Below are 24,494 nucleotides of genomic sequence, written 5' to 3'. Positions count from 1 at the left end.
GTCATAGGACAGCAGATTTTGAATTGGGAGGGTCTTTACAGGGCATCAAATTCAATCTTAAAACTTTCCAGAGAAGACACCCGAGGCACAAAGATTAAGTGACTTACTCAAGATCATAAAGCTATGATAAAGCCATCATACTGCACTGTCTTCCTTTACTTCTCTGATTTTTCCAAATTGTTTATTATAATAACCACAATTTGTTTAGCCATTCCCAAATCAATGGGCATTTCTTTAAATTCCAATTCTTTGCTATCACAAAGAAGTAAAATCCCATCAATATTTTAATGTAGCAGTGGTATCTCTGCATGAGCGGTTAGCATCTTAAGTCACTTTTAAACCATAATTCTAAGTTGCCTTTCAAAATGCATTAACTATGAATATTTAAATGTTGGAATTTCAGTAAAGATAACAGTGAAGAATTTTATGTCTTATGAAAGGGATGCTTTTTGGACAAAAGGGGTCTTGTCCAATACATATGAAATCACATCATATAGGAAGGAACCTACTCTGTTTACAGAGATGAAGCCAACCTTGCCCATAACTTCAAAATACCTATTCTTAGGAAACTGAATGCAATTGCAAAGTGTGGTCCAGTAGAAAGATCTTGAGATTTGGAATCAGTGATTGTAAATTCAAATTCTGTTACTCACCATCTATGTGACCTTGGCCAAAGGACAAGCCACATCCATTCCAGGCCTTTTGTTCTTTCTGTTGTAAAATGAAGAAGTTGGACTAGATGACTACTAAAGCCCTTTAAAACTCCAAATCCATGAGCCTGTGATGTCACTTCTAGCCATTAGAGCAGAAGTAGACCAAATTCATATAACTTTTCAGGACCCTGGACAGTACCTGCCCCATACATCTACTCACCCACCAATTAAACCATGCTAAAGAAAGTTATATACTAGACGCCCAGATACAGCCAACTTTCACTGAAAGAGGAGGACCACATTGAGTAAAAACAAAGGAAGGAAATTCTCTACTCAAGTATAAATGAGGGTTTATACGAGATTAAAAAAAGAATTCCCAAAATAATGCTCCAGAAAACTTACTTAGTTTTTCTGCCAAGGAAACAGACTTACATAACTATGTGATAGGTAGACTCTACCACACAAGAAATATGTGAATAAAACTCTCAGAGGTCTCTATTCCTCTCATCAGATTCTTTATTACAAATCACAATAATTATAGATTTCAAACATTCAAAAACTTAACGTCTGGGATTTTTAAGAAATCCATCACAGCCTCTTGATTGTTGATGGCCACAATTCCAAAGGAACTGAATATCCGGGCTCACAGAAAGTTGCTCAACAGGAGAGTGAAAAAACAAAAGACAAGCAAAAGTAAAACCATAAGATTCTGGACTTTTTGTTTGTTTTAAACAAAAATTGGTTCCATGTTCCACTCTCCAGGATGTAAATTGTTCCTTGGCTTCTATTCCAGGGAACATTCTTTTAAGTTTTTAGATTTTCCTTCTTCCTTCTGGTACTACTACTGTGTTGCTCTGAAAGAAAGAGAATTGCAAAAATTACCCCAGGTTTTAATTTGCAGGTCCAATTCCTACCTAACAACAACCAGGCGATCAAGTATCTCTGACACTGAAAGATCCTGGTTCTTAAGGTCATAAACACAGAAGATGAACAAATATGAAGAATGAGATGTGGAAATATGAAGAGACAAGATGCTGCTGGTGACACTACAACCAAAACAACCCCAAATACAGGGTGAATCTCAACCAAGGAAAAGTAAAATAGATGAAAAGGTTAAAGAAATTTGGCCTGGATCTTGCTGACTCCATTTACCAAACAATCTTACTTATGAAAAGTGTGAGGGTGTCAAAAACCCCTGCGAGTTGCCACTGGACCAACTATGCTTCCAAGCCGAGGAAAGCCTGGCTTATAGGAAGGGCAGCTGGCTCACTGGAATAAAAAGCTCATGGGAAAAACATTCAAAGTTTCATTATGAAATCACAATCCCTCTATCCCTGTGGGCACTTTTTCCAGTTTGCAAAAAGTTAACAGGAAAGTACAACAGGCAACAATTATAGTTCTGGCTATGGCCACATTACCAGTGGGGTATATAATCAGGTGATTAAATCAGTCCAGCTGTCAGGGGAGAAAGGAAAGCTCAGAAGAATGCTATCCTCCACTCTGTAGTTCTACAGAGCACTGAGGATTTGATGTTGTGAAGATTCATTGGAATCTAATGAAGGAACTAACTCCACAGGCAGGCACGAACACTTGGCAGTTTTTCCTTAGGATACCACAAGCAACCAAAGGGACAGCCAAATCCAACAGATCAGAGGACCCTCCAGTTTTGGTTTGGCTTCTAATCCATCTCTCCTGCCTAAGACAGAAGTACCAGAAGAGACAGAATGGATTCATGTGGAAACTGACATGCAGACAAAGAGCGGCATGAGCATGCAATGAAAGCACTTTTATTCAACCAAGCATTCTGTAAGCCCAATGTTTCTACCCAATTTATGGGAAAGTGGGGAGAGAATAGGATAGGCAATGAAGAAGGAGATCAATGAGAAGTGTGGGCATCAACAAAATGATTTCTTAGCTAAGAAGTTCTGCCTAGAAACTGCTGATGTCTCAAACTCAAATCAACATTTGCCCAAGAATCAAGGATTGATTTTCTACAGAATAACTGAGAAATGTGGCTGAGAGGGAGGGAGGGGAATAGAGAAAGGGAAAGGGGGAAGAAGGAAATGGAAGAAGAAAGGGAGAGCCCAAGGGGACAAAAAGTTAATATTCTTGAATCCTAGGCAGTTTCTTCCTCCTATTACCTCTCAGTGCATGTTAAAAGCCCTAGGGGAAGCAAATAGACCAAGAATACAGAGATGAGCTTTTTGAGCCAGGGTGAAGTAGAGAAGGCACCACTAGGTTCAGCCAGGTATTGAGGGCCTCTAGATACTCTCTATTTTGCTGATGAACTGAATTTCCCCCAACCCACAATCTGCAAGTTAAAATTCTACCCCTATGCTTCCCCTACCCCTCCTGACTATGATATCTGTTCCTAACCTTGGCTTAGCAACCTGACTCCGCTCTCCAGTGTTCCTGATGTTGCCTTGGCGACCTGATCCTGATCTCCTGTGCTCCTGTCCTCGCTTCCTGTTTGCTGCCTCTGCTTCACTCCAGATCCTGCTCTCCGGATCTCCGACCCCGGGCTGGTTACCTGACCCCGACTCCTGATTGTTCCCTTGGATTGACGATTTGCTTTGACGTTCTCGACCCTAACTCCAATCAATTAATTAACCAAGAAACATTTATTGAATGCCTACTATGTACAAAGCACTATAACCCTCCCAAAGTGGTTCAGCAGCCCCTCACCCTTTCAGTACATGAGGGGCAGTAAAGACAGGAAATGCACTGCCAATGCAGATTCAATATGACATAGACATAAAGAGAGGGGTTTTGCTTAAAATCCCAACCTCAGAAAATCCCCCAAGTTGAAATGATCAAGTTAACTTCTCTTTCCCTAAAGCTACCTGGGCTTAAATCTAAGTAATAGGTGAGAACTTAAAACTGATGCTTCATTTTAGAATTAAATATAATCAGTAGGTAGCAGGAAGAACAACAGTGACTTCAATACCAGTATTTTCCCAAGTAGGCCTCAGATAGAGAAAGCAGACTTTATGATAAAACCAAGAGTTCTGTCTTTTCTGCAGGGAGGGTGGAGGAAAAGTAGGTTAGGTTCATAAGTTAGCATGACATAAAATTCTATGTTGATTTCTCCTCTTTGGAGAGAATGATCAAAAACCATTTAGCTTGAGTCTGGCTGGGAGAACGGCTTTCAATACAAGCAACAATCAGAGACAGGCCTCAGGTCATTATCACTTTACGTCTAGCTACAAGACCTTTAGAACTGACTGATTTAGTGTCAAACAATCACTCCCAACACCTGGAAAGGGATCTCTTTAACAATCACCCAAAAATAAGGAAAGGATTTTAACTGGCTCTTTTAGAGCCATGGGAGGGCAAAGTAAAGTAGGCTACTCCTAGCTACTTTCTGAACTATAGGAACCTATTTTCTGATTCCAGTTTTGCTATCTAGTCAGTCACCTTGCTTTTGTGGTCATCAGTCCTTCTGGTGTCCACCTCATCTTATAATTTACTCAGACTCATGATCTAAGTCTGTAAAGTGGCCAAAAATCTATAACAAAGATGAAAGGCACTGCTTGGAGAAGGCCACCACAGCAGGTCCCACTAACTATATCTGGCCCTAATTAGCACTGACTGCTCTTTCTCATAAATGCTAGGCACAGAAAAGATTCATCTCAAATACCCTGGTTTCTCATTCTAACACAATCCTTGGGATTTACGAGAATAACTTTTGCTATTAAAGTGGTCTTAATACCACCTGTGGAAGTGGTCAAAGCTTGACCCTACTTATATTAAGCTGAATCCCACTATACTGTGATTAGTAAGGAACCCCTTAATAGGCACTGAACACCTCATAAAAATGAAAAGTGGGAGAGTCTTAGCATTCTTCACATAAGACAGGAGACATCTGGACCATTTTGGTATGGGTAATGTGGTGACCTCCAAAGAACAGGCATATTTGGGGTAGGGGTGAGGGTTATGTTCCAGAGTCCTAGACTTAACCAGCAGATTGGAAAGAAATTTCATACAATACTGCTTGGGCCCGGGGAGTGAGGGAGGTGAGAATTAGATGGAACAACCAACATGCGTGAGGCAGGTAAATTCAGAAAGGGCCCTTACTTCTGGGAAGAGCTGGTCATTAGTAAGACCCCCCCTTTGGGTTTACCGTAGTGTCCTATATTTTGCCAATCTACTGCTCTGTTCTGCAGCGATCCTGCCAAAGGAAAGAGGGTTTGAGAATCAAGAAAGGATAGTGAGGGGAGGAGAATTAAGCAGAAGAAAGAAAAGACACACACACCACCAGGGCTTCCATTAGTTTCACTCATTTTTCAGAGTCAGATTGTCTCTCCCAAGTCAGTATGGCAGCCCTCTCCCAAGATCAATCAGCAAGGGCAGGATGTGTAAATCCAAGTCAAGCACGTCTCTTCACATTCTTGCTCAATTTGCCAGAGTACCTTCAGAAGAGTGGTATTTTCACATAACAAAGCATCTCAGCTATCTCTGGGATTCTACACAGTAAGTCACAAGAGAATGTTAGACTGTTTCAAAAATTGCTTGGAGCACTTGGTTCCCATCAAAAGGCAATGCAAAGGTTAAGTGAAGATATTTGAAGGAGCTGGGAAGGTGAAAGAAAATGATCTTGCTGGAGTGTGGGAGCTAAGGGAAGCCCTGGTGGAGCTTGGACTACCATAGGAAGTAAAGATATATTTCTTTGCCCAGTGCTCCATAGTAAGACAATTGGAAGACTTACAACTTTCTGTTCTGTGTCCCACTGTTAGAGTCTGAGAGAGTGCCTTTGATTTGCTAAATTAGTGGCCAAATTAGATAAGATACTACTAAATCTAAGTATCAACCCTTCTCAGACCTACATGTATACAAACATACATCTAAGAATGCAAAGGGAAAGGGCACTCTATTGTACCCACAAAACACAATTTTTACCTTTATTTGACAGCCTTTGGTTGGCTGAAATAATCCAAGTTCTAACAGAGACAAAATATATAGAAAGAACTCTATGTAGTTATGTTTGCTTCTAATTCAATTTGGAAATCCAAGCTGTCATCTATCTGGAGTTACCATAAAAGTTGAATTTGAGTCTGGAATGCCCTTTTCCCCTTCTGGCAAAGAGATGGCATCCCCATGGTAGGAGGGAAGACCTAGAGTCAGTACTGTGGGGGGTTCCTGGGGATGAGGAACAGCTGGCTACTTCTGGGAAAGGGGCTTAATGAGGAAGTAATGAATATGGCCCTTATTTGGGAGAGGAAAAGTAATTTTCTATCACTTGTTTCAAGTTCTGAAGGGGCATTCTTACAAGGTTCCCTTGAGGTGAGGGTGGGTACATGGCCTATTGTAATTCAGTTGTATGCAGGATGGCCAAGAGGTCAGAGTAACTGGCATTAGACATACAAAGTTTCAGCAGAGGAAGGGAAGAGAATGTTTATATGTTGTAAATTAAAGCAAATCTCATGCCAGATGTTCTAAACCCTCTTAATCATCATAATTATTCCCCAATCTCATTCTAATCAGTAGAGGCTTAAAGTGTTGAGGCTTCAATATACTTAGTGCTGCTGATCATTAAATGACCCCTTTCTGACATAAAGCAATTATAGTCTCTATTTGCAGGTTAAAGCCAAGTGACAAGTACTCCCTAATGTATGGATAGATATATTTCTTTTTAGAATACATAGCACCTTTATACATCAAGCCACGAGATCAAAGCTAATTTTATTATGCCAATCTGAGGAGCAAATTACCACTAGTCATTTGTTTCACAACTGAATATTTCATCTTTTTTGTTTGCTGCTACCTTCTTCCTGCTCCCCACCTCCCAACCTGCAATGATACCAACAGTGATTCATCCTGATAATAGCTGACTGACTAGCTTCCTTTTTGGTCATAGAAAACAGAAGGCAAACTACTCTCTGCCTGAGATGTCAAAAGATATTGTACAGGTCCCAGTGGAAACCCCAAGTGCAAATGGACACTAAAGAGCCAAAGTAACTAAGAGTGTAAAACAAGATTATTTTCTAAAGAGATACCAATCCCCATTGTGGCCCTCATCCTCCTCAGAATGCTCCCAACTCCCCCCACTTTACCTCTTCACTGCTTTGTAGGCCAGCATTCTGTTGCCTGCCAGGAATGTGATGGTTCCCAAGATGGCCAAGTACTTCAGGGTCTGGAACATGTTGAGCTGAGTCCAGTAGACGTACATGAGACCAAGCATAGCTAAGAGAAGGGATAGGAATATCAGACACCAGAGGAAATCAAGAACTTGTTATGGTGATCATGGCTTTAAGAACAACACCCTCACCTGGACTGTAGCTGAAAAAGACCTGGAAAGAACAAAGGGCTTGGCAGCAGCCACCTGGGATCCACCACTTAGCAGTGTGACTTCAGACAACTCATTTAGCCTGTCTATACCTTAGTTCCCTCTGATGCAAAAAGAAGATAATTATCATAGCATTAACTAACCACCAGGAGACTTGTCAGAATCAAATGAAAAAATGAATGTGAAAGTGTTTTTAAAAGTCCAGAATATCTTATACAGATGAAAGGTTATTAACATATTTGGGCTCCTCACAGCCTGATATGGCATGGCTAAAGGTCTCTATTTTTTAAACATAGGTTAGACAATGATAATCTAGTCATTCTAGTCATTGGCCAGAAGGAAAAAGTATGTTGGATCCACTAAAGGACCACAATGACAGAGGGCATTAAGATGGAAGTGTGCATGGAGTTCTACAAGGGGCACAAAGAAAAAATCATAAAATTGGCTTTAAAATCCTTATAAGATAAAATGGGATTTTTATACTTGGTTTGGATGCCAAATTCCCACTGGAGAATCAGCTCATTTGGCTCTGAAATGGAGTTCTTTTGAATAAGTGGGCAGATACTACCTTCAGCAAATGTGCAGATTAGTGCAGTGTGGAGAGCCCCGGGGAACTCCATCAACACTCTTCATCCAAGAAGGTGGTTCAGTATAAAGATATAAAGTAATCTCTAGAAATGAGCATGGCTATTAAATGAAGGTAAATGGGCTGCCTGGAGAAGCCCACTATAGAATGATCGCTGCTATAAACTGACAGACCAAACAAGTTTATCACCATATTAACCATTCTAAAAGGCCAGGAGGAAGAAAGAAATGTTATCCTATTAAGTCATTATAGTTAATAGGTTGTGAGTTCATTTAACAGGGCTTTTGCAGTCTGAATGTCAGAAAGGTGAAGAAGAATTATCTGTCTGGGGCACTTACCAGCATGTCCCAGGTGAAAGATAATAGTGCTGGGAGCAAAGGTGAAGTTGGAAATGTTGGCCCCAAGCCGAATCCACTGTGAGATGGGAAAACACACATTAAAAAGACATTAAAATATAGGTAACACACAGTCAGTGCCATTACTAACGCATTCAACAACCTAATGGGCTTAAAAATCTGTGATCAATCTGGAAACAATGGTAGTTTCTTTCAGTGACAAAAAATGGTCATATAGTTAACATAACATAGACATGTCACGAGTTCTCTACATTTACTGGCATGACATCCTAATTTTCAGACAAAATTACTTGAGTTAAAAAGTTACTAAATTACAAAACCAAGAAGGCTAGAGCAGTAATTTACCACAGACATTGATTACAGCCTCTGTATTCTTCCAAATATTGATTAAAGGCAAATTCAGTATTGGGATTATTTGCTTAAAACCAAAACTGTTCTATTTGCTCCCCAGGATGTACAAGGTGGGCCATTAGTAAGTCTTTCACACTCAGGTTCAAGTTTCTGGAAATGCATAGAAGTATGTTATTTAGATTTTCCTTAACTATCTAGACTACATAATTTTGTAGAATGTAATGAACGTTAAATTACTTACAACTCTTCAAATTCTCTTGTAATCCATATCAGTGTAAATCAGTTTGATGTAGTTGTGATCAGTTTCTATGTATTACTTGGAATTCTGGGTTTTTTTTTATCTTTTATATAACTATTCAACCCATCAATATAGTTCACCTGCTATACTAAATAATTATACATTATTTCCCAATTTGCTTAGCTAATCTTTTTCAGCTGAATATTTGTTTTATTCTCCCCTAAACTAAAACCCAATCCAAATCTTTGTTCAAGTCTGTTAACCCCCAAAGCCAGTTATATTTTATTCTTTCATCAATCTCTCTGATTACTCATTCACTCGTAACCTCCTTTAATCACCAAATTCAATGGTCTTTCTTCATTTCTCATTTTCCTCAATTGTGCATTAGACCCTAACTTGGTTTCTAAAATCTCACACCTACCTGGCTCACTTAAGCTATTTTTATTTCTCTCACTTCCATTTTCTAAGTACTGGATTTGTCCCCAAAGCTCTACCTATGCTTGCCTCTCTCTCCCCACACTCCTTCCTTCTATCTATGGTACCACCCAGTCACTAAGGTTCAAAATTTAAGTCATCTTTGGTTCCTTTCTCTTGCCTTCAAGCTAACTGGTATTGTTGATTTTATTTCTGCACATCTCTTTCATCTACCCTCTACCTTCTTACTGTCAATATCCTCATCGATAACCTCATTATTTCTTGCTCAGACTATCATACTAGCTTCCTAATTAATCTACTTGGCTTCCTCTACTTAACCTTTCACACTGAAAGGAAGTAAGCCACACTCTGATCATGCCTCTCCTCTATTCAGAAACCTTTATGAATTCTCCTAGTACCTATTATATTTTTAAAAATCTCAATTCTCTACTCTTACATTTAAAGCCTGCATTAATCTCACTCTAACCTACCATTCCAACCATATGTCTTACCATATGTAGCATGGTCCATCTCTTGTCTCCTTACCTTCTCTTGTGTTTTCCTATCTACTGTGACAGAATTCACACCACTCTACCTCTTCCTACCACTGATGACATCACACAACTAGAATGGATCCCACTCTATACCCCTGCATAAAGTGTGGTATGTAAGCATGGATTATTTTGGTCTCTAATTACCCTCACTGGAAAGTGATTTCTCCCTCACAGCATTCCATACCTCCATTACCTCTTTACAACGGTCACATCCTATTTTGGGTTGGCCACAGTCATCTGTGTATGTCACATACATCCTATTATATTAAAAAAGCTCATTGAGGGCAGGAATTGAGTCATATTTCATCTCTATATGAATGGTACCCCACGAAGTAAATGTTTATTACAGACCTTATACTATATTCAGGATGCTATTTCTTAATGAGTCTGGATGTTTTCTCATTTATAAGTCACTGCTGCTGCCTTTAAACTATACCTTAAAAGAACACCAAGAACACCCTGGCAGACTGGCTGCTTTTGAGTCATCCTCTAAGCCCAAAGTGCTCTGTTAATGGTGTCTACTCACCAAAATGAAGAGCAAAAGTAAAGGAGAAAGGATCAAGGCAGTGAAAGTATTGGACACCACCGTGGGCGGTCTCTTCTCTGGCTCTCGAAACAAGTGCTGAGACAAGAAGACAGGAAAAACACTTCAGAACATACCCTTTCCCACAGTCATGGCTGCCTGACAATGCTTCTTGACTCCTTATTATAAGGGTCATATTAAGGAAGTAAATTCCCTTTTTCTAGGCCTCAGTTTATTCCTCTGGAAAATAAAGGGTTTGTGCTGGAAGACCTATGGGTCCCTATAATGTCACTATATATGGTCCTGAAGATGGTTATGGTTGTGCCAGGTCAGTGCTATGACAGTTAGGTGTCAAGCTACTGTGTAACTACAAAACAACCAGGCCCTGATTTCACTTAAGTTAAATTTCTAATAATATATCACCTTCTTCCTTAAGGAATTAAAAGTTCCTAAGCCACAATTCAGTATATCCCCTTCTCAGTGATCCTGCCAGAGGAAGCAAATAATCAATAGGACAGACATCTACAAACTGTGCAAAGCATGTGAGATGAGCACTCCTGGATCTCCAAGATGTGCTAGAACCTGCTGTGGCCAAATTTCTACTTGAGTGCCACTATTCCCTTTTCCTTTTTTCTGACTAAACTGGTCCTAAATGGTTCCATTAATATTAGTGAAGTTTCTAATCACAGCTGATTTCTTTGTTATGCCATGATATAAATCTGAGAAGACCTTTACCGTTAGTCTTAGCATCACCTTTAGACAAAAGAAAGGCATGGGTTAGGCAATTGGAGTTAAGTGATATGCCCAGGGTCATACGGCTAGGTAATGTCAGAGATCAAATTTGAAACCAGGGCTCCTGACTTAAACTTGCTGCTGTGAATTTCAAAACTATTCCACCCTAATCAGACCATTCTTTAGAAGATGTGATTTAGCTATTTCCTGATCAGTAACAATGGAGATACTTGGAATAACAGAATCAGATCTTGGAAACTCTGCATTTTCTACCCCCTACTCAGTTTAATAAGATTTTGAAGGTCTGCAGCAAACTCAAGATTTAATTATCTGAGGAGATGGCCTTCAACAGACATGTGCAAAAAAAAAAAGGACAGACCTCTAGGCTGTCCTAAGTCAAGCTAAATCCTCATTGGTACAGATGAGACGCAGAAAAGTGATGTAAAAACATCCACATAAGGCATGTCAGTTCCTGACCTTTTCCCTCTTTCCCTTGAGAGTCTACTCTAGCTGGCAGCGTGCTAAGCGTTCTGACATCTTGGAGTGTTGGGTGGTGAGTTTTGCCCTAGAGTTGATTTCAGGTTCGGGCATCTTAGCTGAGTCCCTTTGGAGGTCAGGCTGATTCCTTCCTCCTTCATACTCCAAACCCTTACTCCCTTATCTCCTGATCTCCCCGCCAGATACTAATCAGGCGGGGGGAGAGGGAGAGAAAAAAACCTTCTTCTTCTTCTTCCTTCTTCTTAATCTTCTCCACTGTCAATTAAATCACCATAAAATTTGGCAGCTGACTTGGGTATTTTATTATTTGGGATTTCCCTCAGAGACCACTTAAATTTAGATCTTTTCAGTCTCAACCATAATTTCACCCGTTACACTGTTATATTTCTATCTTTCCAGGCAACCCAGCTAAGGCTGCTATTGCTTATTTGTACCCCAAACCTTTCTTCTATTACATTCTGCTAAGGATCCTCTGCCTGTGCCACCATTAATGTTCATGGTTTTAATCTTTCCCCCATGTCTCAGCATCAATGTGAGATCTTATACTTATAAAGTGATTTTAACTTTTAAAAACATTGATATTCAATGTCTCATTTGATAATGAAAAGTAAACAGGGTGGGTGATATTCACTCCTATTTGATAGACGAGAAAACTGAGGCCCAAAGTTGTTAACTGAGTTGCAGGAAGTCACAGAGCTAGACATTAAGACCTCAGTCTCCTGACTTTTGTGCTACTAATGTATGCTTGTCTCCATTTGTAAGCCATTCCAACATTTCAATATAAGGGTATAAAAGGAGAACATCAAAAGCAGATCAACAGCATACAAGTACCACATGGTATTCTTAGGGATAGGGCTAGGATCTCTATAATAGTACCAATGTCTTACCAGCAAGGTCAGCCCCTAACTCAGTATTTCATTGCTTTTCTGCTCCTCAATCCCACTGACTAGAATTGGTTCTCTTCCTCAATGCTTGTTTAACAAGTTTAAGCCTTTTCTCTTTTAACACATACCTGAATTTCCTGTTTAGGAGTGAAAAGATTCTTGGAAAGGATAGTAGAGGGAGCGTCTTCCTCAGGGAATTTAATAATTACGTCAGCCTACAAATGAAATGCAGGAGATTACAAACAGACATAGGGATGAAGAAGAGAAGTTTTGCTAAAATTATCCTTACAGTTTGGGCATTTACAAGAGGGGCCTGGCCCTTTTGCCTGCTGAGGAACCCAAGATCACCTGACTTCCATTGGCCTAGTAGCTTATTTGGTAATGTAAATAGGATAGGTGATATTCATCCCTGTTTGACAGAAGAGAAAACCAAGGCCCAAAGTTTCCCCACCTCCTATAGGTACCATCAAGTTTCATTAGCATGGGAGGGCACCAGTACAAGGACAAGACTGATTTCTGTATTGTACCTCTAGCATTTAGCCTAGGCCATAGCATATTGCAAACCCTTCAAAAATTTTTTCCTATTTCATGAAACTTTCCCAGACAGCTTCCAATTAAAAAAAAGATATCTCTCCTCTGAATTCCTTGAAGAATTTGCACCACTTGGTACTTGCCATGTAATATTACCTAGTATTAAATAATTATTCATATTATTTTTGTTCCTCCTTCCCTAACCCCTAACTCATACAGCAAGTTCCTTAAGGACAAGTACTCTCTTATACATTTTTATATCCCCTAAAGTGCCTAGGCACAGTGCTTTATACAGAATTGGCCTCCAAAAAATACCTGTTGAGCAAATGAATGAATTTAACGAAAGTATTTGACTTAAAAGTCATCTGCTTTTTGGGCACACTGCAGGATAAAAATTCCTCTGCAGTCCTGTTCTTATCTACAGCCCAGGAGAGGACAAACTGATCTACCCAGAGTGATAACATCTGATTCTGTTAAAATGGTCTCATTGTAATTTCCTTGTGGCTGGGTCATCAGTATTGGATCTGTGGATACTGAGGTACATACCACATTCCAGAGGATTGGGTTCTCCAGGGTGGCATCTCCAATGATCAAGTAGAGGGTGTAAGTACCAGAGGCAGAGTCAAACTCATTCTTTCTTTCAGAGGTATCCAGTTCAAACTTGTAAATGTTCTTGCTATCTGGCTCAGCAACAAACACCACTTCTTGACCAGTTTTTTGGTTGTGGAGACGGACAAATGTCTGGGGAGAAAAACAAAGCCACCTTTTGTCAAGATTTTCCAAAATGCCCTTTAGTTTGACATCTAGTCAACAAGACTGAATTGTTGGCTCTGTTATCACAGGACGTGTGTCACAGACACTAACAGACTGGAGCAAGTGGGCAAATCATCTTGGTGCTGGTCTCACAGAGATTTGAAATATAATTATTATTCAAGCTCTTGACTACTACAGTTTTTCCTTCTAATTTTTTGGTTATTTTGTTGCACAATAAATTTCTCCACTGAGGGAAAGAAAAGGAAGGGAAACGAGGCAAGACTCACTAAGTTCATGTCCAATTATCTGGATTTGCTAGATTTAAAATGAATGTTTTTTACTGCTAGACACAATCATAATGTCACATTATTTTACTAATTTTTTTTTGTTCTAAGACCTCCACAAGAAGTAATATTTCATAAAATAAATAATTTTGAATATATTAAATTAAAAAAGGTTTTGTATAAATAAAACCAATGCAACCAAGATTAGAAGGGAAGCAACAAACTGGGAAAAAAGATTTATAAAAAATTTTATTTATAAAATTTATAAAAAATTTCTCCGTCAAATTTAAGAGAATTTGAGTCAAATTTTTCATAAATTTAAGTCAAATTTATGAGAATCCAAGTTATTCCCCAACTGATAAATGGTCCAAAAATATGAATAGGTAGTTTTTCAGATGAAGAAATCAAAGCTATTGAAAATCATATAAAAAATATTCTAAATCCCTCCTGATTAGAGAAATGCAAATTAAGACAACTCTGAGGTACCACCTTATACCTATCAGATTGACCAATATGACAATAAAGGAAAATAATACATGTTGGGAATGTGGCAAAATTGGGACACTAATGCATTGCTGATGGAGCTGTGAATTGATTCAACCATTCTGGAGGACAATTTGGAATTATGCCCAAAGGGCTATAAAAGAATATAGTCATCCCTCGCTATATCAAGGTTCACTTATCACAGCTTCACTGTATCAAGGGTTTAAAAAAAAATCTAATTCTGTACCACATAGTTACACTTATCAAGGCAAACAAGTGGTTGATGGAATTAAAAAACTACAGCACTGTGTTCTATATCCTGGGTACTGACTAGCTCAATGACTAGGTTAATAAGAGCGTGGAAAAGGTTTATAGGACAGTGGGAAGGGTTTATAAAGTCTTAAAAAATTTATAAATAATATAATAAATATAATGTCGATACTTCATGTATTTTCACCTTTCGCAGGGGTCTTTGGAACATAACTCCCAGGATAGGTCACTATAAACCTTTTGATCCAGCAATACCATTACTAGTCTATTCCAAAGAGAGGAAAAAATGGTAAAGGATTTGACTGTACAAAAATACTTATAGCTGTGCATTTTGTGACAAAGAATTGGAAATTAAAGGGATGTCCCTCAATCGGGGAATGACTGAACAAATTTGATGGGATATGATGGTGATGGAATGCTATTGTGTTATAAGAATTGATGAACAGGATGATTTTGGAAAGAGCTGGAAAGTAAAATTGTGCAGAATGAGATAAACTGGAATGTAAACTGGTGCAGAATGAGATAAGCAGAATCAAGAGAACATTATACTCAGGAACTGAAATATTGTGGAATGATGAAATGTGATATGCAGTGGGTTTTAAAGTGTTGGGGCATAGAGGCAGCAAAAGTTCATACCTCTGAAAACCCTTCCTTACTGATTAAAAACTAAATGCTCCTAGGGTACTGAAAAACCAAACATAACAACAGGACAAAGATAAGGAACCTTCCTGCTGGACTCAACTTAAAAGGCACAACTTCCAAATCCAAAATTTGAGAATACTCTGGTTTAAGGGGAAAGAGGAAGTAAGATCCCAATATCCCTCCCCAACCTAGAGCATTGAGCCTCCAGCGGGGGCTGGAACCTCTGGGCAGGCAAGGGTGCTAGTCTGGAGAAAGTACCTTGCGGACAAAGCTGTGCCAGGCTCAGAGCTTTGAACACAGGTGGTGGGGAATCAGATGGAGAAGAAGCACAGAATTGGCAACCCAGTCCCAGCAGAGGAGACAGTCCCTATTGCCCCCCACCCCCTTCCTGAAGTCTTGGCCAAGGGCACATCCAGCTCTGCAGGTTCAAAGCAACTGAGTGTAATCTCATCAAGCCTTCAGAGGGCAGGGAAACTCAAGCTCCAATATCCCTCCCCTACACACTGCTCTGAGGGATTTGCTGACTAAGCTCCAAGGGTGAAGGCTGATAGAAAAGCCCCAAACCACAGACCCAGCACATAATGACAGGAGCAAGAGAGCAGGCAACTACAGGGGGAAAAGAAGGGGCAAATATGAGCAAACAACAGAAAAAGAAAAAATAAATTACAAATTGACAGCTTCTATCTAGGCAATGAACAAAGAGCAAATGTAACAGAGGAGGAACAAGGAACACCAAGCAAAAACAAAGAAACTCCAGAGAACTGGACACAGACATTGGAAGAACTCAAAATACAATTCAAAACACAATTAAGAGAGGTTGAAGACAAATGGGAAAAGAACTTAAAAAACAAGATAAGTCAGCTGGAAACAGAAAATACTGTCTTAAAAGCCAAAATTAATTGGCTTGAAAATGAGGCAAAGGAGATGAAAGATGACGTCCAAAGAAAATCAGACCAGAAGGAAAAGGATGACCAAAAAGCCAGGAATGAAATCCAGTCTTTAAAAACCAGAATACAACAATTAGAAGCAAGTGACTTCATAAGGCAGCAGGAAACTATGAAACAAAATCAAAAGAATGAAAAAATTGAGGAAAATATGAAACACCTCATACACAAAACAGAAGACTTAGAAAATCATTCCAGGAGAGACAACTTAAGAATCATGGGTCTACCAGACATGACAAAAGAAAAAGCCTGGACATCATTATACAGGAAATTATCCAAGAAAACTGTCCCAACATTCTAGAACAAGAGGGAAAAGTAGAGATTGAAAGAACCCACAGATCACCTCCTGTACTTAATCCCCAACTGACAACACCCAGGAACGTTATAACCAAATTCAAGAACTATCATACCAAGGAAAAAATATTATAGGCTGCTAAGAAGAAGTCATTCAGATACCATGGAACTACAGAGAAGATAACACAGGATTCGGGCTGCATCTACACTGAAGGACCTAAAGGCATAGGATATGATATTCTGGAAAGCAAGGGAACTAGGTCTACAACCAAGAATCAACTACCCAGGAAAACTGACTATATTCTTACAGGGGAAAGTATGGTCATTTAACAAAATAGAGGAATTCCAAGAATTTGTAAAGAAAAGACCAGACCTGAACAGAAAATCTGATGTTCAAGCACAGAACTCAAGAAAACCATCAAAAAGTAATTTAAAAAGAGGGAAAAAAGAAACACAAAACCAAAAATCCCACAACTTTTTTTAAGAGACTCAATAAGTTCAAATGATATGTATCCCTATAAGAAAAGAGGTCATTGGTAACTCTTAAAAACGCTTGTTATCACCTGGGCAGCTAGAAGACTTACACTTAGAGGGAACAGTAACAAACTGTATAGGATGAAATAACAAGACATAAATAAGTATATAGATATATGTATGCATAAATACATATGCGTATATACACACACACACACACACACACACAACTAGAGCTAAAAAAAAAGAGGTTGATACTAAAAGAAAAGGGAAAAGAAACAAAAGGGGATAAATTTATATGTCACAAAGAAGCTCATGGAGGGAGGGAGAACATCAATACACTGGAAGGGTAAGAGGTTGGAGACAGGAAATACTCAACTCTTACGTGCATTGAAATTGACCGAAAGAGGGAAGAACAATCCACTCCATTGGGGCAGAGTATAGATTTGCGCCCTATAGGGGAGTAGAAGGGTAACAAATGGACTGGTGGGGAGGGAAGCAATATAAGGGAGGGAGAGGGTGGGGGGTAGATTTAAAAAGAATGCAAAGAAAATAAGGGGGGAAATAAGAAAGGAGGGGGGTAGAAAGGGAAGTAAAATAAGGGAGGGAACTAGGGGGACTGATTAAAAACAAACATTGGTGTAGAAAGAAATACTGAAAGAAGAAAAGGCAGGACTAGGAGTAGAAATCAAAATACTGAGAAATACACAGCAGGTAAATCCTAACTCTGAATGTGAATGGAATGAACTCATCCATAAAACGCAAGCAAATAGCAGAGTGGATTAGAATCCAAAACCCTACCATATGCTGTCTACAAGAAACACACATGAGGAAGGTAGACATGCATAGGGTCAAAGTAAAAGAATGGAGCCAAATCTACTGGTCATCAACTGATAAAGAAGGTAGGAGTCGCAATCATAATATCTGACAAAGCCAAAAAAAGACAAAGTAAAAATAGATCTAGTTAAAATAGATAGGGAAGGTAACTACAGTCTCATAAAAGGCAGCATAAACAATGAGGAAATATCAGTACTCAACATGTATGCACCAAATGGCATAGCATCCAAATTTCTAAAGGAGAAACTAGTGGAGCTCAAGGATGAAATAGATGAGAAAAAATATACTAATGGGAGACCTGAACCTTTCTCTATCAGAACTAGATAAATCAAACCAAAAAATAAATAAGAGGTAAGAGAAGTGAATGAAATCTTATAAAAATTAGTTAGTAGATATGTGGAGAAAAATACATAGGGACAAAAAGGAATACACCTTCTTTTCAGCAGAACATGGTACATTTACAAAAACTGACCATGTATTAGGGCATAAAAACATTGCAAACAAGCAAAAATAATAAATGCAAAAACACTAATTATAATTAGTAAGGGTACATGGAGAGGTAAAACAAAAATAAATTGGAAATTAAACAATACAATCCTCCAAAACCCGTTAGTCAAAGAACAAATCATAAAAACAATAATTTCATTGAAGAAAATGACAATGATGAGACATCCTTTCAAAACCTATGGGATGCAGTCAAAGCAGTACTCAGGGGGAAAGCAGAGGTCAATGAATTGGGCATGCAAATTAAAAAAATAGAAAGTGAACAAATTAAAAATCCTCAGATGAAGACTAAATTAGAGATCCTAAAAATCAATGGAGAAAATAATAAAATTGAAAGTCAAAGAACTATTGATTTAATAAAAATAACTAGAAGCTGGTACTTTGAAAAAACAAATAAAATAGACAATGTACTGGTCAGTCTAATTAAAAAAAGGAAAGAAGAAAACTTAATTGACTGTATCCAAGATGAAAAGGGAGACCTCACCTCTAATGAAGAGGAAATTAAGGCAATCATTAAAAACTATTATGCCCAACTACATGGCAACAAATATGGCAATCCAAGTGATATGGACGATTACTTACAAAAATATAAATTGCGTAGACTAATAGAGGAAGAAATAGATTACCTAAACAACCCCATATCAGAAAAAGAAATGTAACAAGCCATCAAAGAACTCCCTAAGAAAAAATCCCCAGGTCCAGATGGATTCACAAGTGAATTCTATCAAACATTCAAAGAACAACTAATCCCAATATTATACAAACTATTTGACAGAATAAGCAAAGAAGGAGTTCTACCAAATCCTTTTTAAGACACAAATATGGTACTGATCCTAAAAACAGACAGGTCAAAAACAGAGAAAGAAAGCTATAGACCAATATCCCTAATGAATATAGATGCAAAAATCTTAAATAGGATACTAGCAAATCCAGCAAGTCATCACAAGGGTTATTCACTATGATCAGGTGGGATTTATACCAGGAATGCAAGGACAATTCATTATTAGGAAAACCATTTGTAGCATACCAGGCATGTTAGCCCAAGATGCTAACATGCCTGGTAAGATACAACATTCACATAATTGACCATATTAACAAACTAACTAGCAAAAATCACATGATTATTTCAATAGATGTAGAAAAAGCCTTTGACAAAATACAACACTCATTCCTATTGAAAACACTAGAAAGTATAGGAATAGAAGGGCCTTTCCTAAAAATAATAAACAGTATATATCTAAAACCATCAGCAAACATCATATGCAATGGGGATAAACTAGAAGCCTTCCCAATATGATCAGGAGTGAAACAAGGATGCCCATTATCACCTCTATTATTGAACACTGTACTAGAACATTGTACTAGAAACACTAGCTGTAACAATTAGAGAAGAAAAAGAAATTGAAGGTATTAAAATAGGCAATGAAGAGACCTAACTATCACTCTTTGCAGATGATATGATGGTCTACACTAGAGAATCAACTAAAAAGCTAGTAGAAATGATCAACAACTTTAGCGAAGTTGCAGGATACAAAATAAACCCACATAAGTCATCAGCATTTCTATATATCTCCAACACATCTCAGCAGCAAGAATTAGAGAAATTCCATTTAAAATCACCCGAGACAATATAAAATATTTAGGAATCTATCTGCCGAGACAAAGACAGGAACTATATGAACAGAACTACAAAAAAAAAAAACTCTCGACACAATTAAAACTAGATATAAATGACTGGAAAAACATTGGCTTCTAATGGGTAGGCTGAGCTAACATAATAAAAATGACAATCCTGCCCAAATTAATTTACTTATTTAGGGCCATATCCATTGAACTACCAAAAAACTTTTTTACTGAATTAGAAAAAACATTACAAAGTTCATTTGAATAAACAAAAGATCAAGGATATCCAGGGAAATCATGGAAAAAAAAATGCGAAGGAAGGTGGCCTTCCAGTCACAGATCTCAAACTATACTATAAAGCAGTGGTCATCAAAACAATTTGTTACTGGCTAGGAGACAGAAAAAATAGACTTGGGGTAAGTGACCTCAGCAAGACAGTCTATGATAAGCCCAAAGAGCCCAGCTTTTGGGACCAAATTCACTATTTGACAAAAACTGCTGGGAAAATTGGAAGACAGTGTGGGAGAGATTAGGTTTGGATCAACACCTCACACCCGACACCAAGATAAATTCAGAATGGGTGAATGACTTGAATATAAAGGAGGAAACTATAAGTAAATTAGGTGAACGAAGAATAATATACATGTCAGATCCTTGGGAAAGGAAAGATTTTAAAACCAAGCAAGAGCTAGAAAAAAATCACAAAATGTAAAATAAATAATTTGTATTACATCAAATTAAAAAGTTTTTGTATAAACAAAACCAATACAACCAGAATTTGAAGGGAAGCAACAAATTGGGAAAATCTTCATAACAAATACCTCTGACAAAGGTCTAATTACTAAAATTTATAGAGCTAAATCAATTATACAAAAAAAAAATCAAGCCATTCTACAATTCATAAACGGGCAAGGGATATGAATAGGCAATTTTCAGTTAAAGAAATCAAAACTATTAATAAGCACATGAAAAAGTGTTCTAAATCTCTTATAATCAGAGAGATGCAAATCAAAACAACTCTGAGGTATCACCTCACACCTAGCAGATTGGCTAACATGACAGCAATAGAAAGTAATGAATGCTGAAGGGCATGTAGCAAAGTTGGGACATTAATGCATTGCTGATGGAATTGTGAACTGATCCAACCATTCTGGAGGGCAATTTGGAACTATGCCTAAAGGGTATTAAAAGACTGTTTGTCCTTTGATCCAGCCATAGCACTGTTGGGTTTGTACCCCAAAGAGATAATAAGGAAAAAGACTTGTACAAGAATATTCATAGCTGCGCTCTTTGTGGTGGCAAAAAATTGGAAAATGAGGGGATGCCCTTCAATCGGTGAATGGTTAAACAAACTGTGGTATATGTTGGTGATGGAATACTATTGTGCTGAAAGAAATAATAAAGTGGAAGAATTCCATGTGAACTGGAATGACGTCCAGAAATTGATGCAGAGTGAAAGGAGCAGAACCAGGAGAGCATTGTACACAGAGACTGATACAATATGGCACAACCGAATGTAATGGACTTCTCCATTAGTGGCAATGCAGTGATCCTGCACAACCCGGAGGGATTTATGTGAAAGAATACTATCCACATTCAGAGGAAAAACTGTGGGAGTAGAATGAACATCCTAGTGCAAACATCAACAACATGGAAATAGGTTCTGATCAAGGACACGAGTAACACCCAATGTAATTGCACCTTGGCTACAGGAAGGGGAGGGGGAGGGAAGAGAGGGAAAGAATATCATTCTTGTAACCAAGGAATAATGTTCTAAATTGACTAAAAAATAAATTAAAACTAAAATTAAATTTAAAAAAATAAAGCATTGTGGTGGGGAACTATATATTCTCCAGTGTGCCCTAGGGGTTCCTCCCTCCTACTTCCAGGTGTGGGATTGGTCTTGAATTGGACCAATCCCATGCTAAGGAGGGGTATCCCCCCCCCCTTCTGGGTGCTGGACTGGTCTCTATATAAGGACCAATCCTCCATCTAAGAGTTTAGCAGTTATATAGTTAATTTCAGCTGGGGGAAACTCCAGTTTTTCTTCTCATTAAAGTTAATCAAATAAAAGTTTTTATTTTAATGATTTTAATACTAACAGAAATATAAGGATCCAGGAAAATTCTGAGGGACTCAAGTAAAAGAATGCTATCCACTATGAATTTTAGATTCACTCCACCCTGCTTAGTCTTTAGAATTTTAGCAACCAGGAATGTATACACCCCCACTTAAGGATTAAGTGTGGGGGAGGAAGGTCTATGACAAAGGTATGCTAGTAAGTGACAAATTAGAAACAAGTGACTGATCCCCTGGATTGTCCAAAGCAAAGTTTAAACTACCATTGGTACATGTGAGACACAGGAAGTGATGTAAAGAACTGCCTTTATATTTCGAGTCACTTCCTGTGAGAGGGCTGGGCGGTGGAACTTGACAGTGGAGGAGCTCGAGTGTGAGACGTCAGACTGATTCCCTTAGACTGTCACAGGATGAGTGCAAGGCTTACTCCCCTTTCCTTGGCTTTTCTGGAGGCCCCAGCCTCCGAGAGGCCCCTCATCTTGAAGGAGCCCTGGTGGCTGGAAGGCGTGCTAGATTTAATGCTCTGATCCTTCTCCCCCCCCTTCCCCCCTGGCTTCTGAACTCCTGCCTGATATCCCTCTCCTTTTCCTCTCTTTCTTCCTTAGTATCTTTACTGTATTATAAATAAACCACCATAAAATTCCATTCTGACTTAAGTATTTCATTGGGATTTAGAATTTAAATCCCTGGTGACCAACTAAAAATACATTCAGTCCAACCATAAATTTTACCCCAACACCACCTCTAGAGAAAGAATTGTTAAAATATAAATGTGAATGAAAACATAAGATTTATCACTTGTTTATTTAGATATATGATTTGGAATTTTGGTTTTATGATTATTCACTTAAAAAAATGAATAATATGGAAACGTTTTGAGTGCTAATACATCAGATTGAATTGCTTGTCAACTGTGGTATGGGGAAGGAAAAAGGGAGGGAGACAACATGAATCATATATCTTGGGAAAACTTGTATGAAAATTTGTTATTAAAATAAAAGATAAAACTAAAAAAAGTAATTTCAGGAAATGATAATGATATAAAAATAAAAAGCATCAGTGACTTATTTTAAAACATAATATTTATCTAGGCTAATCCTGTTCTCTAATATTATGGAGAACTACATATGGTCACTGTAACCAATGTTCTTTCATAGAAACAGTAAATATTACCGATTAAAGGCATTTAAAGTTGAATCTTTCACAAAAATACATAATTTTATTACTTTTTACATCATATCCTTTTCCAAATAGTATCTTCCCCTTCTATTCAGTAAGTTATCCTTTGTTACAAATATTTTCAAGGAAAGAGAAAAATTTAGTACCAAAAAACTAAACAATACATCAACTATATTGCCGTAATGAAAGGGGAGAAGTGCATTTTTTTTTTAACCCTTACCTTCCGTAGCAATACTGTGTATTGGTTCCAAGACAGAAGAGTGGTTAAGGCTAGGCCATGGAGGTTAAGTGACTTGCCCAGGATCACATAGCTGAGAAGTGTCTGAGGCCAGATTTGAACCTAGGACCTCCCATCTCTAGGCCTGGCTCTCAATCCACTGAGCTACCCAGATACCCCCAAGAAGTGCATTTTCTTAGCTCTTCTCAATGCTTAACTTTGATGTTATAATTCCAGAACGTTTAATTTAATTTTGGTTCTTCCTATTTATATTAATTTCATCATCATATGTACTATTTCCCCAGTTCTGCTTATTTTATTCTGTATCAGTTTATGTAACTATTCCCATGCTTCTCTGAATTCTTGTCACTTCTTATGACCCAGTAATATTCCATTTCACTTCATGTAACAATTGTTTACTCTTATTTCAATTAATGGCTATCTACTTTTGCTTCTGGTTCTTTGCTACCATAGAAGTACTATAAATATTTTGATGTATGTGGGACCTTTCTCTCTTACCTGAGGTAAATGTTTATCAAAACTTATATTCTCTACAATTCTGAGTTAAGTGCAAAAAGGTTAAGATTGTAGTTCACTGTTGAATATTAATTACTATAGCATGCTTATTCCCTACTAAAACTGTCTTCAAGGATAAGCTTGATTCATGTAGAGGTGATTCAAAGAGATTCTATTTGGTTTGGAAATTAGGCAAAATGGTGTGTAGTTGCTAATGTTCTCTCAGTTGTCCTTTCTGGGTATTAATGAGGCTTATATTTTTTCAATGCCTTTGGCACCTGCACCAACTTAAGATACCTTAAATACCTACCCCTTGAACAATCTCAACACAACTGGTTGTGCTGCCCACTACTAACACAGATCTCATCAGTGTACATTCTTCTATTCTGTTCATACTCATAAGTATTTGCAAAAAGACCACCATGACAATAATTGCAATTTAGGCCCCATTCTCAGCTATAGCATATAAAGAGGTAAAGAAAGTCTGGGAACAACTTGATAAAATCCTCCAAATTAAATTAACTTACACTCTGATACTCAATGACCTTTGATGAAAAAAAAATGGGAAAAAGGTAGAAGTAGTGAGAAATACAAGGGAAAGCATGGTCCAGGACAAAGAAATAAGAAAAGACAAAGGCTTGTAAAATACACAAAAGTCTCATGTCTTTATATCACAAAATAACTTGATAAAGTAATTGATAGGTACTAGCTTTGATGAACACCAAATATCACCACAAAGAACAAAACTGAAATCTATTTTGACAGGAAAAGATTTTTTATTGATGTAGT

The 24,494-nt window shown here is 38.0% G+C and overlaps 1 protein-coding gene across 4 annotated transcripts in view; it reads right to left on the bottom strand.

Moving 5' to 3' along the window:
• Window positions 1-1,151: 1,151 nt before the first annotated feature.
• RPN2 (ribophorin II) overlaps window positions 1,152-24,494 on the bottom strand; it is a 54,971-nt gene continuing 31,628 nt past the window's right edge. The window contains exons 12-19 of one of the 4 annotated variants that reach the window (XM_007474346.3): window positions 13,153-13,347; window positions 12,204-12,290; window positions 9,965-10,060; window positions 7,864-7,939; window positions 6,707-6,836; window positions 4,777-4,824; window positions 3,030-3,241; window positions 1,152-1,507 (exon numbers count right to left, since the gene is read on the bottom strand). In XM_007474346.3, the coding sequence (XP_007474408.1) occupies window positions 1,458-1,507; window positions 3,030-3,241; window positions 4,777-4,824; window positions 6,707-6,836; window positions 7,864-7,939; window positions 9,965-10,060; window positions 12,204-12,290; window positions 13,153-13,347 (894 nt within the window). In that variant the 3' untranslated portion in view covers window positions 1,152-1,457. Of the gene's footprint in view, window positions 1,508-3,029; window positions 3,242-4,730; window positions 4,825-6,706; window positions 6,837-7,863; window positions 7,940-9,964; window positions 10,061-12,203; window positions 12,291-13,152; window positions 13,348-24,494 lie in introns of all 4 variants that reach the window. The other 3 variants (XM_007474347.3, XM_007474348.3, XM_001381705.5) reach the window with 3 other exon arrangements.

Source organism: Monodelphis domestica, chromosome 1 (genome assembly GCF_027887165.1).
Source record: "Monodelphis domestica isolate mMonDom1 chromosome 1, mMonDom1.pri, whole genome shotgun sequence".
NCBI classification, from domain to species: Eukaryota; Metazoa; Chordata; class Mammalia; order Didelphimorphia; family Didelphidae; genus Monodelphis; species Monodelphis domestica.
The sequence above is the reverse complement of the archived record's forward strand: the minus strand, read 5'-3'. Positions and strand labels throughout refer to the sequence as shown.